This window comes from Camponotus vicinus, unplaced genomic scaffold (genome assembly GCF_025532165.1).
Source record: "Camponotus vicinus isolate PSW18456_S1 unplaced genomic scaffold, iyCamVici1.0 SCAF_6, whole genome shotgun sequence".
NCBI lineage: Eukaryota > Metazoa > Arthropoda > Insecta > Hymenoptera > Formicidae > Camponotus > Camponotus vicinus.
In genome coordinates, this window is record NW_028141978.1 from 13810445 (window position 1) to 13825515 (window position 15071).

Below are 15071 nucleotides of genomic sequence, written 5' to 3' on the forward strand. Positions count from 1 at the left end.
AACAAGTGAACATAATTACAGCGTATTTTCGAATTTCGCGTGTGCCTGCTCCGTTACATTGCTTGCAATTTTATATAAATTGGGGCATTTCGGCGGCGACGCGAAATTACTAAATATTGCCGGCGAAATAATTAGTGCACGAAGAGCCTTGAGCGAAGATGAAAAATATGAAGAAGAGGAAGATGTAGGTGGACATATAACCTACCTACTTCAAAACTACAGTAGGATCCAGTCGACGGGTAATTATTTTACTTATTTTATTTATTTTTGCTTTCAAAGAAAAAATACGAAAAATCGCGATTATAAAGTTAAATATTTAATTACTAATTAATCACAGGAAACAATAATCTCGCGAGAACAGCGATAGTGCGACCTTCACGTAGACGCCGCGCAGAGGAAGAACCCGAGGCAGGTCCTTCGCGTAAGTTTTTCACGTAATGAAAACGAGTGCTAATTTTTCTCGGATAGAATGTTCGGTAGTAATAAAAATAATCAATACTAATAAAAAATATTCTACATTTCAGGAAGACCGCGATTACTCGAGGAAAATCCGGCGATTCCCGTTGTCGTTCTTGACGACGACGACGACGAGGAAAACATGAACGCTGACGACATCACATATGCAATCAGTAGCCCTGATAGCGAAGTGTTCTCGCCGGGTAAAGATGATGATTATGTAAAAAATAGGCTAAAACGAAAATTCAAATATAAAAATAATTTTAGAACTGTTTTAAATTTTGTTTCTATAATATTAAATATTCGAATCTTAAAATATTATTAGAATTTCCGCGAGAGATGGAGGAGCGCGAGAGAGTGGAGATTAACGAAGAAGAGCCAGAAGAGAGTGGGGAAGAAGAAGAAGAAGTGCAGGAAGAGGAAGAAGTGATAGTGCTGGAAGAAGAAGAAGAAGAAGAAGAAGAGACTGTGAGAGAGGAAGAAGAGGAAAATATATACGCTCCCTCCACAGAAGGTAACTTTAATAATTTATTTCTCGATATATTTTTATGCTCGAATTTAATCCAAATTCTTAATTTTTCTTTAGAAACTCGTCGCTGGGGGATTAGCTATTCCCCAGAATATTAGTAGCGGAATAAAAAACAACAAATATTGCTAAAAAGGTGAGATTATTTCGTTGTATTATAATATTTATAGTACGGATTACATTCGAGTATAAAAATATTAAAATAATAAAAATAACAAAAATAGTATTTATAATTTATACGGTTTTTTAACAGTACAATACGGAGGTGGTGTTGACGGCCAACAAAATTCAGCGCTCTCCCACACCAATGAGGAAGAAGAAGCGGAAGAGGATGAGACTGAGGGGGAGGTAGCCGAGTTACCCCGCTCGGAAAATATTTCATCCGAGACCGAGGAGGGTGAAGAGGACGAGGAGGAGGAGCATGAGTACCAGCAGCAACAGCAACAACAACAACAGCAACAACAACAGCAACATCAGCAGCAGCAGCAACAACTTCACCAACAGGTCGGAAATAATAATTTTAATTTTGTAAATTTAATATTGGAAAATGCGCGACAATTTAGAAGATTCCGGGTAATCGGTAGAGAAGCGAGTTTCGCGATACGTCCGTTGACTGAAGGCAACGATATATATCACTCGTTAGAAAACGCGTTTCGCGAAATTCACGCGTATGCGTTAAATTCATGTGAACCGGGCGATTACGTAGGATTATCGTTTGATTCGCCGAATTTATCGCATGGTCCTGCGGGTATATCTTTTCGTCCGGCGCGTGATTTGAGTTACGAGGACATTTGGAGACTTGTGAGTTCGTTAGCACAGAGCGCCGGTGGTCTCGATATCGCCGACCAATTTAACATACGGGTTTATAATGTCTCGATGCCTTCGGGTCGCGGTCGCGTCACGTTAACACGGGAGGATGTCGCGAAACGTTCGATAGTCGAAATTAATAATTCCGATAACCTGTGCTTCCCTCGAGCTCTCGTAGTAGCTCAAACTTATAGCGAGCGCGGTAATATCCGTACGGGTGAGCTGCATGAGAAATGGAACGCGATAAGATATCAGCATTCTTCGTTACAACGCGAATGTGCATTGCAATTAACGAGAAATGCCGGTGTCGCAATACCGGAAGAGGGTTGTGGAATTCGTGAAATCGAACGTTTCCAGCGTTATTTCGCCGCCGACAATATCGCGATTATTGTGTATAATTTTAATACTTTCGGTCGCGGCGAAAAACCGATGTATGACGGTGCCGAAATACTCGCTTCTCTCGGACGCGAGTCCTCGCGGCGATTAAATATCATGTATTACGAGGATTCGCGACATTATAATCCTATTTTAAATTTAAAAGCCGCCGCTGGTACTCGCGATTATTGCGTAGCGTGTAATGTAGGCTTTCGAAACGATAGACCCAATAGTCACCGGTGCTTAAATAAATGCCCGCGATGCTTATCCGCACCACCGTGCGATTCCACTTACGCCGAAATAAAATGCGACGCGTGCAATCGGCTATTTTACGGTGCAAGGTGTTTCGAGCGTCATCGTAGCGAGAAATCGTACGACGGTAGAACACGCGCTAATGTTTGTAGCATCGTGCGATTTTGCGATAGTTGCGGGCGTATCGTTAAATCGAATTTAAAACACGAATGCGGCGTTTCTTATTGCAAATTATGCCGTTCACAACAACCGCGCAATCATATGTGTTATATGCAACCTCTTCGACAACGTGTCGATATTTCCTCTGCCGGGCCATCTTCATCAGCGATGGTACCGGATGAGGTAGATATATCTAGCACGAGAGAAGAAGCACGGAACATATGTGATAACGCGGAAAAGAACGAACGTGCATATGAACGCGGAAAGGGACGTGTGGCTTTCGTATTTTACGATTTCGAAACGCGGCAGGACGAGACGGTCGAAGGAACGGGAAATATAAAAAAACATATTCCGACGCTATGCATCGCGCAACAGATTTGTGAAGCATGCGTGGGGGAAAATAACATGTCCGTGTGGTGTCGTTGGTGCGGAGTGCGAGAGTTCGTATTTCAACGCGATCCGGTTAAACAGTTTGTAGATTTCGTTACGCGTCCGGTAAAATATTTTAAACACATAATTTGTATAGCGCGAAAGCGTTCGACGCGCAATTTATTTTGAAATATATCGTGGAAAATTGTAGGGATATTGAACCGAAAGTAATTTTAAACGGCACAAAAATTATTCTTTTAACCGCGGGACATACAAAATTCATCGATAGCGTTAATTATATGCCGATGCGCTTATCCGAATTACCTAAGGCTTTCGGGCTAAAGGATACTGAGGATAAGGGCATTTTTCCGCATTTATTTAATACTATCGAAAATCAAACGTACGTCGGACCGTTACCCGATGTACAATATTATTCTCCGGATAACATGAAATCGCAAGAGCGCGAACGCTTTCTCACATGGCATACCGAAATGAGGGAAAAAAATACCGTGTTCGACTTCCAACGCGAGATAGTGCGCTATTGTCGTAACGATGTTGATATTCTTCGACGAGCGTGCATAGCGTTTAGAAAAATTTTCCTAGATCGCGGAAATGTATGCCCGTTCGAGGAATGTACAACTATTGCTTCGACCTGCATGACGGTTTTCCGGAAAAACTTTTTGCAAGCCGATACGATAGGCATTATTCCTACGGAGGGATACAGATGCGCGAGCAATCATTCGCGTAAAGCCTTACAATGGCTGATATGGATGGAGCGCGAACTCGACCGCCGTATAAATCACGCGGGGCGTGCGCGGGAATATCGCACGATCGAGGGTACGCTCGTCGATGGTTATTTCGAAACGTCTGTTGCGGGAAGGACGCAGCGTCACGTGTTGCAATTTCACGGTTGCTTTTGGCACGGATGTCCAACTTGTTTCCCTGTAAATCGCGATAAAGCGCTTTCGTCGGGGGAGGATCGCGGAGATACATTAAATTCGCGATATGAACGAACTCTCGCAGTTTCATGGCGCCTTCGTCAGCGGGGATACATAGTGTCGGAAAAGTGGGAGTGCGCCTTCGACCAAGAAATGCGCGACAATCGCGTAATGTATGATTTTCTCGCGAACCATCCGATGGTAGAAACACCACCGCTCGATCCTCGCGACGCGTTTTTCGGTGGGCGTACGGGAAATATCGCAACTCAATACGAAGTCACAGGTACGGAGAAAATACGCTACGTCGACGTATGCTCATTATACCCGTTTGTATTGAAGACGGGCGCTTTTCCGATCGGTCATCCGGAAATTTACGTCGGCGATGAATGTAGCGCGTTAGTCGGAAGGTCACCGAATTATAATTTCGACTCGCTCGAAGGCCTCATACGCTGTAGAGTACTCCCTCCTCGTGATTTATTTCACCCCGTACTTCCGCATCGCGTACGAGGAAAATTACTCTTCGCGTTATGTCGTAGTTGCTGCGAAACATTTTCTCAGACACCGTGCACTCATAATGATAGCGAGCGTGAATTCGAGGGTACCTGGGTAACCTGCGAATTACGCAAGGCCGTCGAGAAAGGTTATCTCGTAACGTCGGTAAGCGAAATTTGGCAATATAGAGTTAGCCAATACGATCGTGCGTCGCGGCAAGGTGGATTGTTCGCCGAATATATTAATACGTTTTTACAGCTTAAACAGGAAGCCAGTGGTTGGCCGAGCGAATGCGGGGAAAACGACGATGAGGCAAAAGAGCGATACTTGAGGGAATATGAAAAAACTGAGGGTATCGTTCTTGATAAGCGAAACATCGCGCGGAATCCTGGTTTACGCTCGGTTGCGAAACTGTGCTTAAATTCATTCTGGGGAAAATTCGGCCAACGATCCAATTTGCCGACTACCGAAATCGTAAAAACACAACAACGTTTCGCGACATTACTAACGAGCGCCGAATACGAGATAACCGACATATTACCCGTGAATGACGAGGTAATGTATGTTTCGTGGCGACTGCGACAAGAGGCTCTCGTTCCCTCGCCGATAACAAACGTCGTGATAGCAGCGTATACGACTGCACTAGCGCGTTTAAAATTGTACGAGTACCTAGAACGTTTAGATCGTCGTGTATTATATTACGATACGGATTCGTGTATTTTTATAAGCACCGGTGATTCGAACGAATACATGCCGCCTACGGGAAATTTTCTAGGCGACATGACGGATGAACTCGAAAGCTACGGCCGCGGTAGCTATATCGAGGCGTTCGTGTCCGGGGGCCCGAAATTTTACGCCTACATCGTGCGAACACCGGAGGGTAATACTCACGAAACTTGTAAAGTTAAGGGTATTACTCTCAATTACGAGAACTCGCGACGAATTAATTTTAATGCTATAAAAAAGCTACTATTAGCGAGAGAAAAACACACACAGGAAAACGAAGAAGAAGAAAATAACGAAATTTCGATAAATCTACGCTTTAATGCGATTCGACGTACGGCGTTTCATGAAATTGATACGCGAAGTGAAACAAAAATATGTGCGCCGGTATTAGTAAAGCGTAGATTTATCAATAGCAGATATTCGCTACCATACGGATATGTGGCGGTATAACAATATTCTTATTTCTTGGGTGACTTTTTCTTTTTTAAATAAAAGTCGCGCATTTACCGATTTTATTTTAAAAAATAGAATTATAAATATTGTAAGTAGCATAAGAAAAATGTAAAATTTATAACAATATAAATATAATTCTTCTTTGTATATATTTCTGTATATTAATAATAAGCAAAAATTTTATTAAAAAATGGCTGGTTTTGAAAAATATTAATAAATGTAAAAATTTTTTATCTTAATTCGAGTTTAATACTTTTAACTTTTCCCTTCTTCCTTTATAACACCCCCGCCTCGCGTTCAATCATCCGCATGTTCATCTTTTTACCTCTGTAGTGCAATGTATTCTAATTATAATAATTATAATAATTATAATAATTATTGTCTCCTACTGAGATGCTTTGTCTCTTTTTCCGATAAAGTGCGTCATGAAACGTTCGAGCGGAGGGGGCTTGTTTCGATATTCCATAGCGGGCCCCGAGACGGAGTGGGGAGGTAAGGATTGTTTCCTCGAGACATATACCGCCGGCTACCCTCCGAAAGTCGGTAGGTGGGGGGGGGGGTTCGTTCTGCCAAGACGTAGCGAGAGCGACTAAGGGCTAGGTAACGGGAATTTGACTCGGAACCCTATATAGGTGGGCCAGGGCTGGAGTGGGAGGAGGATTGCTTCTTCGAGTCTAGTACCGCGGAGGTAGGGAAATAAAAATTTGATAAATCGACGACACAGCCGGCGTCGACCAATCGCAGCTCTGGGCCACTATGGTGCGAGCCAATCAAACTCTGGACCACTATGGTGCAAGCCAATCAAACTCTGGGCCACTATGGTGCAAGCCAATCAAAATCGAGACTTCGGGAGGTGGGGCATTGTTTCCACCAATCAGAACGCCTCCCTCCACTTCACCTGGCCACGCCCACGGCGCCAGGGGCCGAGTGGTGGGGGTTTGTTTTGACGCACCATAGTGGCCCATATCTACTCCGGTCTCCCCTAATATACAAAAGTTGTGAAATCAACACTATTGAAATCAACAAACAAAAACTGTGCTTTTGTCAAAGAATCTCGTTCGTCAATGTTGAATTCACCGTGCAGTGCAATATACCTTCCTGTTTTATTCTCTATTTTTACATCAAGGTACGAACGACAATCTCGATGATCCAACAATAATTGATCGATCAATTCTTCTTTTTTATTCGGTATCAATCAATACATTTGTAGTCAGGAATTTCCTCGCGATCTTAAAATGAAAGACCGCAAGATTCTGCAAGTAAGACAGAATTTTGAAAATCTGATTTTGAATATCATATTTTGAATCACTTATTATTTGTAATTGGAATAAATATAAAAATTTTTTTTTGCGCGTAATGATAAAAGAAAAGCAATTCGTTCGGTTGAGTTGTCCGTTTAAGGTATACTTCCATGATTATAATATCCCACACAACACAGAAATTACAGCAACATTGCAGCAACATTAAGGTAATATTGCTGCACTGCTGTATGAGATATTACCAAATTAAGAAAGTGTTAGTATTTCGTTCATGAGCAACAACAATAAGACGCTTTATGTATTTATGCATGAGTCGAATAATATGAACATTTTAAATGATTAAAATTTGCATGATATATTTTTCATTTTTGTTTAGCAGAATATACATTATTATTTCATTATCAAAGTATTTATATATTATGTCATCAAATTTAGATACTTCATTGCAACAGCCTTTAATATACACTAGTGTAATGTAGTGCGGATAATGCAAATTCATCATTAATACGCAGTTTTTCAACTGGTGCATGTACTTGACTCCTTTTTATTATCTTTTTTTAAAAAGATTATATTATTATTATATAAAAAACTTTGTACAAAAAATCATGATATTAAAGATCACTACATTAGTGATTTTCTGCTTTAGCCAATGCATGAGCAAATGTAGTACTTCAGTGGCTTTTAATATGTCGAACATACATGTACTCTTCTTCTTTCTCTATTCTATTTATTTATCATTTTAAAAGAGACATGAAGCGTCCGTCTGAAAAAAAGTCTGCTCATGGAACGTTAATACATCAAAAATATTCATCATCGAAAATATCGATCACCGAAAGATCGATAATATTAATGATGAATAAAAAGAATGATTAGGCGTATATTAAAACATGGTCTTCATGATAAAAATAGAATCATATATTGTTACATTTTACATAATTACATATATCATTTTTATCTTTTGCGCTCATTATATCTGCATTACATACTAAAATAAATTATATTATGTATCAACAACAAGTATGTCTTTGTTATAGGTACATCTTAATCGAAAAAACTTAATTTCCTTGTCCTATCATATTCAAGTTTTATAACATGCAAACATTTTTTGCCAATTCGTAATTAATATTTAACAAATCATTCGTGTTATATGAATAAAAATATTGATTTTTTGAATAAATATATTATTTTCTTCAGTTATTATAATCCCTCTAAAAACAAACCTTATAAAGGTAAAAAAATACGCAAAGTACATAAAAAATGTTCTACCTTGTATGCAACAAAATGTTTAATAAAAAAAATCCTTAAAAATAATTTATTATAATTAATAATTTTCCCTTAAAAAATCATTTTTCTAAAAAAAATAAAACTTCAAAAAATAATTTCCCTAAAAAAATACTAAAAAATAAAATATCATAACTAAATATGAAATCAATAATTACGATAATACTTATTAAATATCATAACTCTGTATATATATGCAGAGTGTCCCAGTTATCGTGTGTCAGAGAAAAATCATAAATAGATATCGCTAAACTAAACTAAAAAGTTCTAAATACCATTTTGCAAACAACCATGTAAAATTTAGAGATATTAATTAAAGAAAATCGTCTAATAAGCTCCCGATTGGCGTGATTAAGCAGTCGGCCATTTTAGCAAGGATGGCGCGGAATAATCGGATCGTATCTTTACGACATTTCCACGCAATTTATAAGAAATTTTAATCACCTTCTAATCAAATAATTATTTTTTAAATGAGAACTATATTGATTTTTAAATGTTAAAAGTATTGAAAAATATCTATATTTTTTTTAGCAAACAATATCCATTTCCATATTTTTACAATTAAATATAATGTTCATATACAATGTGTATTTTGTTTATAATTGCATATATAATATATATAACGATTTTCTCGCAATTTGCACATCTTACATTGATATAGTATTTGCATTAGTTTTAAACGGCTATTTGCATGTGATGGGGATGAATCTCACATGAACCGGATGAAAAGGACGAAGTATTATATCGGTCCTCAACTGAATATTCTTCAAATATTCAACCGGCTCCAAATAAAAATTGTGCACCAAAGGAGCTATCATAGCCTTCAATTCCAACAGACCAAATCGTTGACCTAATAATATATCGATTACCTGTGCGTTCATGATATAGTTTTCTTTCCGCGATGACCTATACACGAGTACGATATTTAATTTTTGTATTAAATAGCAATGGCATATTGTATTATATTACAAGTATTAATAATGTAATATGCTATTAATATTACAAGATTTATTGTAATTTTTAAATGTGTTTGAAGGACTTGAGATAACATAATTTATAACGTACTTTTTCTGTAAATCCGTGCAATATCTTCAAGACCTCTTTTTGTCTACTTCCTTGTGACGATAGTGAGAATAATAAATCATTAAGCAACCAAGGCCTTATTGCTCTAAAGCAAAATTCATTTTTAGTTATATAATTTCAATAATAATGTTATTTTGTAAAAGCCTTATTTAAAGTCATCATGAAGTAATAGAGTAACCTTAATTCTAAATAATCATAGATTATAGACAATATATGAAAAATTTTAAACTATATGTGTGACGAAAAAATTATGTAGAACCTTCTAAAAACATTGTATTTTTGTTTTAGCTAAATATTTTTTTATCAAAGCTAAATATTTTTTACTCTACAAATTTTATTGCCCACACAATTCATTTTTCTTAATTTTTCAATAGTTTCAAGATTGAGAGCAATTTTAAATAAAACATTTAATGGAGCATGTACAATACATGTTAATTGCTAATTGCGGACTTAAACGAATCGATATTTAATATTGATATAAACATTAGTTGTTCACCTTCACATCACTGGTTAATAATCAATCTATTTTTCAAAATGTATAGCTATATCATTATAATAATTTAAAGGATCATAGATATGTCACACATTTATAATTATTTGTTATACTCTCATATATCGAATTACCTATAAAGTATCAATTCGATTATTTCATGAATTGCATCCCGATACTGTTGTTGGAACCCGCCGAGTTTTTGCAGAGAGACGCCCATGGCAGTTTCTAAAATATATTTATTATACAGAGTGTTTCAGAATTCGTGGACATAAAATGTACAATATGATTGTTTATGCCAGAAGAAACAACTTTTTCCTCTGGTAAAAGTGCGTTTTAATACTACTTTTTAAACGAGAACAATTATTTAAATTACTCATGAATCAGGAGTGATACGCACACAGCCTGCGTTTGTAAGAACTACAACTATGCATGATATTTTTCAATATCGCTATTTTGAATACAATTTATTTAATAAGAGAACAATTTCTAATTGATATTACTGAAACAATGATTAAAAATAAAATAAATAGATTAGATAATATGTGAATAATTTTGATTCCTACGTTTTTAAAAGAATTAAAAAATAAACATAAAATAGCGTACAGCCTCAAACACCATGCACACCTTACAATATTGGCAAATAGGTCGGGTTTTTCGTGCACGCGCAGTAAACACGGCATCAATAACGTATCTAATGTAGATAAAAAGATGAATTATTCACAGAATATTACCGCATATGGCATTTAGCGTATATTCACTAATAAATGGTAATAAATCCTTTACAACTGTCCCTCCGACATCCTTCAAAGATTTTGTCATACAATCACTTTCCTTGATCAACAAACTGATTTAATATATTAAAATGGAATGCAGGAGTTAATATCTTTCGCCATGCTTGCCATTTAACGCCTGAAAGAAAAACAAGATAACGCAAAATTATGCGATAAAATACAAATAATGGAATATAAGATTTATAAATATTATAGTGCCTCTTTAGTTTAATGTTTACTGCCCAATATTAAATAACAATATTATTCTACATTTATTTCTTTTTATATCGCAAAATTCTTTTATAATCCTTTAAATATATCTTCTCATAAAATTTCTACATAAGTGTTGAAAGTATTAACTTGAATTTAATTATTATTTTGTAATCAAATCTTTATAGATTGATAAATAAAAAATTTACTAAAATTTATTAAAATATCTGTTAAGTAATGATGTTTGATTTAAAATTGAAAATTTTTAACTGAAATATCTCATAGAGAAATCATCTCTATTACTTTTACTTAATTAAGAATATATATGTATCGGGCAAAATTATTTCTCGATATTTTCTCATTTGCAGGTTTCTTTTAAATATTAATTTATTAATTTATAAAACGATAGTTATATATTATACAGGGTGTCCCAAAAGTCCTGGAACAGTCGAATATTTCATAAACTATGCACTTTAGAAAGAAATGTTTCAGACAAAAGTTGTATGGCTTGAAGGGGGCCATAAGATGGTGTCATTGGTTTGACCTTGAAAAGTCGTTTGAAAGTCACGTGAAGGTCATCTTCAATTTTTTAAACAGAACTGCCTACTATTTATTCTATATTTTTGTAGCTCTCGAGAGCTTTCCAAAACATTATAATTAAGTTAGTTTTCATTAAGTACTTTCCGAGTTATGAGGCTTGAAATAATTTTTCAATTTTACATAAACCATAAAATATCTAGTAAAATATTCATTTTTCGACTATCTTACCTTAATACTTTTATGCACAAAATAATAAGAGGAATCAATTGGTGTAAAGAAAACACATATTTGTTTTGAAGAAAAAATATGTAATTGCTAATTTGCAATTTTGCCGAGATCGCTCCCATAGCAGGTGCTATAACTTTATCAATTTTGTGAATCGGACTAAATCTTCTTACAGGCATATTTTCCATATCAAATATTTGCAAAATAGGAAAAAAATCGATTTTTCTGCTAAACTAGAATACTCCCTTAATACACGATAACAAACTGTAATAAAAAAGTTTGTACATTTTTATATGCTAACATTATTATGTTACCTGTACTGGTGAGGAGACCTGTGCCGAACCAGGGATGCAATATACTATATACACGACTTTTTTTGATGTGCTTAGTGCTGCTTAGTATCTTCTAAAATCACCGGAAACATCTATTTATTGTAGCATTCAATCTCAGATGCACAAATAATTTATCTCATCAATTCATATTTTAATCTAATATGTATGGAGTTCTATATCGATTCTTTTTATTTTTTTAAGAAATATTTTTATCAGCAAAATCTTCTTGTAAAATACAAAATTCCTAAATCTAGGTAAATTGTAATGTTTGTAGAGAAATAAATCTTTTCAGAAATTTTATTATTTATTTTATATTAAATTTCTTTATTACCTCCAGATCATCTGGATGACGGATAGACACAGTAAATTCGAATAATCCCCATACTTTTAAAATAGGGTAATACTTATCACATAATGTATACAATAATTTCCATTGTTCCACTGAAAAATATATTATAAATACCGATACAAAATTTAAATAAAATTAAATCGAATCAAATAAAATTGAAAATTAGTCGGAATAATAATAATTAAAAATTAAATCAAAATTGGGAAATTAGAGACACAGCGCAGTAGTTGGAGCGAAAGAAAGAAACTTCCTTCCTTCGAATTTATTCGTATATTTCAAATTAAATATAATTACATTAACAAAAGTAGAACGTTTCGGATAATTTTTGATCTCTCTTCAGTGCAACTTTAATAATATGCGTTACAAAATGTTTTCAAGATTTCAAAATCTCATATCTCAAGAACGAGAGAGACCGCCGCAAAATTCAAACGGTGTATTACTTAGGAATGTATCCTTTACAACATATGTGAAAATAAAAATTTTTCGAGCTGTGTAACCTAAAGTAAACATTTACCATTTGTTTTGTATATTACATATATTACGTAATATTTCTTTGTATACATATTTTTACTTGTTAGATTTATTGAGATTTAACACAATGGCACATTACAATAGAATAATTTGAAGAATTATTTGAAATAGATATTTCCTGATATAATTTAACGTGCTTGTCAGATATCTGCGAGATAAAATTTAACATCTATGCGTTCTACTATTCTACGTGTCAAGGACAGATATTTGTATAATTTGATGCGTCACACACTTATATAACACTTTTTTTATGCATATTGTTAATATCGCGTTGAATAGGGATCAAAAGATCATCCGAAACGTTCATTTTTGTTAATGTAATTATATTATTGAAATGAAAGTAATTTAAATCGACCACACTGGCAATTTATTGGTTGAAAATGTATCACAACATTTCGACCATGGGTTTTGGTCCTTATCAAGTGAAAGTATCTTAGGTAACTAATACATGGTGAGAAATAAAGAAATCACAGTGATTTCCAAAACCCATGGTCGAAACGTTGTGATACATTTTCAACCAATAAATTGCCAGTGTGGTCGATTTAAATTACTTTCATTTATTTTATCTACTGGCGACGTTCAAGAATTTATCATTATATTATTTAATTATATTTAATTTGAAATATACAAGTAATGAAGAAAGAAGGAAACGTTGTCTCCTTCTTGAGCTGCAATTACCACGCCGTGTCTCTAATTTGCTAATTTCAATTTAATTTTTAATTATCGATTCAAAAGTTTTAGCAACTAATTTTATTGTTATTTTCAATATTAGCGCATCTTTATCTCGAAAATAGACAAATAATCTTCATAGGTATACGTTTCTGAGCAAAGGATTTATGAATATTAATATTTTTGCTTTTATGTATGCATAAATGACAAGTCATTTGTCAATTAACGTAAATAGAGTAGAAATTTTGTACTTGCCTGCTGAAACTCGGGCTAGGAATATATTGCCGAAAATCGGAACGCTCGGGGGTCCCGGTAAAAGATGAAGAAGTCGTCCTTTTCTTCCATAATGTACGTAATAATAATATATCGATAAAATAAATATGAATAATAACAATATATTTATAAACATCGTTCCTTAACGTTGATATTCTTAACTGTCAAATTAAGCTACTTCTGTTTATTGTTTCTTTGATTCTTGAATCACACGTGTTACAAAAAAATGGTATTAATTCTCCGACAAAATTGATAATTATCTTGTCCAATTTTAAATGTTAATCCTAAATAGAAAGAGAGAATGATAGAATGATCACTGAAATGCGTTAATCGCATATTTTTTAATAGTTAACTTTTATTTATGATTAACTTTAAAGATTCATGAAAAAATATGATAAATTTATTCATTGTAAAGGAAAACAAATATTATTTATGTAATAAAAAATGTATGAATCCAATAAAAATATTTTTAATTTTTCGACCATTACTTGCAATTGCTTTCTATTGTAAAAGATAACATTTCGTGAGAATTTATTGCAAAATCATTAATTAGGGCATTTATTATTCCTTATCAATTCTTATATCAATTCTTGTCGCAAACATTTAACATATAAATTGTTTTTAGCATTAACATTTTAGTTATAATTTTAAATTTAGTCTATAACTGTATAAATGTATAAAATTCTTAAGCAATTACATCACAATGTCCACTTAAAATTCACTTCTGTGCAAATCTTTGTTCGAAAGTATCTTAGATCTATAAATATACTTTTATTGTTTTGTAAACGTACAGAGTTTCTTTATAATAAACCAAAGCTATTTAATTAAGCATTCGCAAATTGTGTCATAAACAAAGAATTATTTTATTAATTTTTGTTTGATTTTTATCAAAATTATCATTCTATTAGATTGTATTTCCATATAATAAAAGTTGTATAATTATCGTGATTTCTTTAAAGGATTTCTTCTTTTGTTTTATTGTGTACCTAATTGTCAAACATATATTTCTGCAAAAATATTATAATATATATTTAATAAAATTATAACAGAAGATCATGTAAAACTAACAACTTGTGATATTTGAAAAAATTTATGTTAAAATCATGCCCTTAAAATAACTATAGTATTGTTAACCATTGTTGAGATATTTTGCAATATTATTATAAAATTTTATTTTATATATTACCTGATAGATTTCCTAATACGATTAATGAAACACCCGAATGTTTAAAATGTTTAAAATGCAATTGTAAATCTCTCCAAGCAAATACACATGTCAGTAAAACAAATCTTCGCGAACTGATAATGTAAATCTGAGATCTAGGCTGCTTTGCGTTTCACGCGCAAAAATCTATAATATACGTAACGTAAACTATAGATTTTCTGCGCATAATGCATAAAAACAGGATACTAGGCTAACCGCTCACCAGCTCAAGAGCGTATTAATAATCAGAATTTTATGTCTTGAGACAGACGGTTGAGAATAATTTCACTTTGATTAAT

The 15071-nt window shown here is 34.0% G+C and overlaps 1 protein-coding gene and 1 pseudogene across 1 annotated transcript; one reads left to right on the plus strand and one right to left on the minus strand.

Annotated features, from left to right (window-relative positions):
- Positions 1–14863, minus strand: part of LOC145973633 (cytochrome P450 4C1-like) — a 28663-nt pseudogene extending 13800 nt beyond the window's left edge.
- Positions 71–5550, plus strand: LOC145973161 (uncharacterized). The gene is made up of 6 exons (XM_083102403.1): positions 71–421; positions 525–659; positions 782–970; positions 1236–1407; positions 1546–3045; positions 3156–5550. The coding sequence occupies exons 2-6, from the start codon at positions 599–601 to the stop codon at positions 5548–5550; spliced, it is 4317 nt and encodes a 1438-aa protein (XP_082958529.1). The 5' UTR covers positions 71–421; positions 525–598.
- Positions 14864–15071: the final 208 nt, after the last annotated feature.

Coding starts and splice junctions, on each gene's coding strand:
- LOC145973161 (XM_083102403.1), top strand. CDS start 599: ATGAACGCTGACGACATCACATATGCAATCAGTAGCCCTGATAGCGAA. Junction 1,408..1,545: donor GACGAGGAGGAGGAGCATGA/GTACCAGCAGCA, acceptor GCGACAATTTAG/AAGATTCCGGGTAATCGGTA. Junction 3,046..3,155: donor CAACGCGATCCGGTTAAACA/GTTTGTAGATTT, acceptor GGAAAATTGTAG/GGATATTGAACCGAAAGTAA.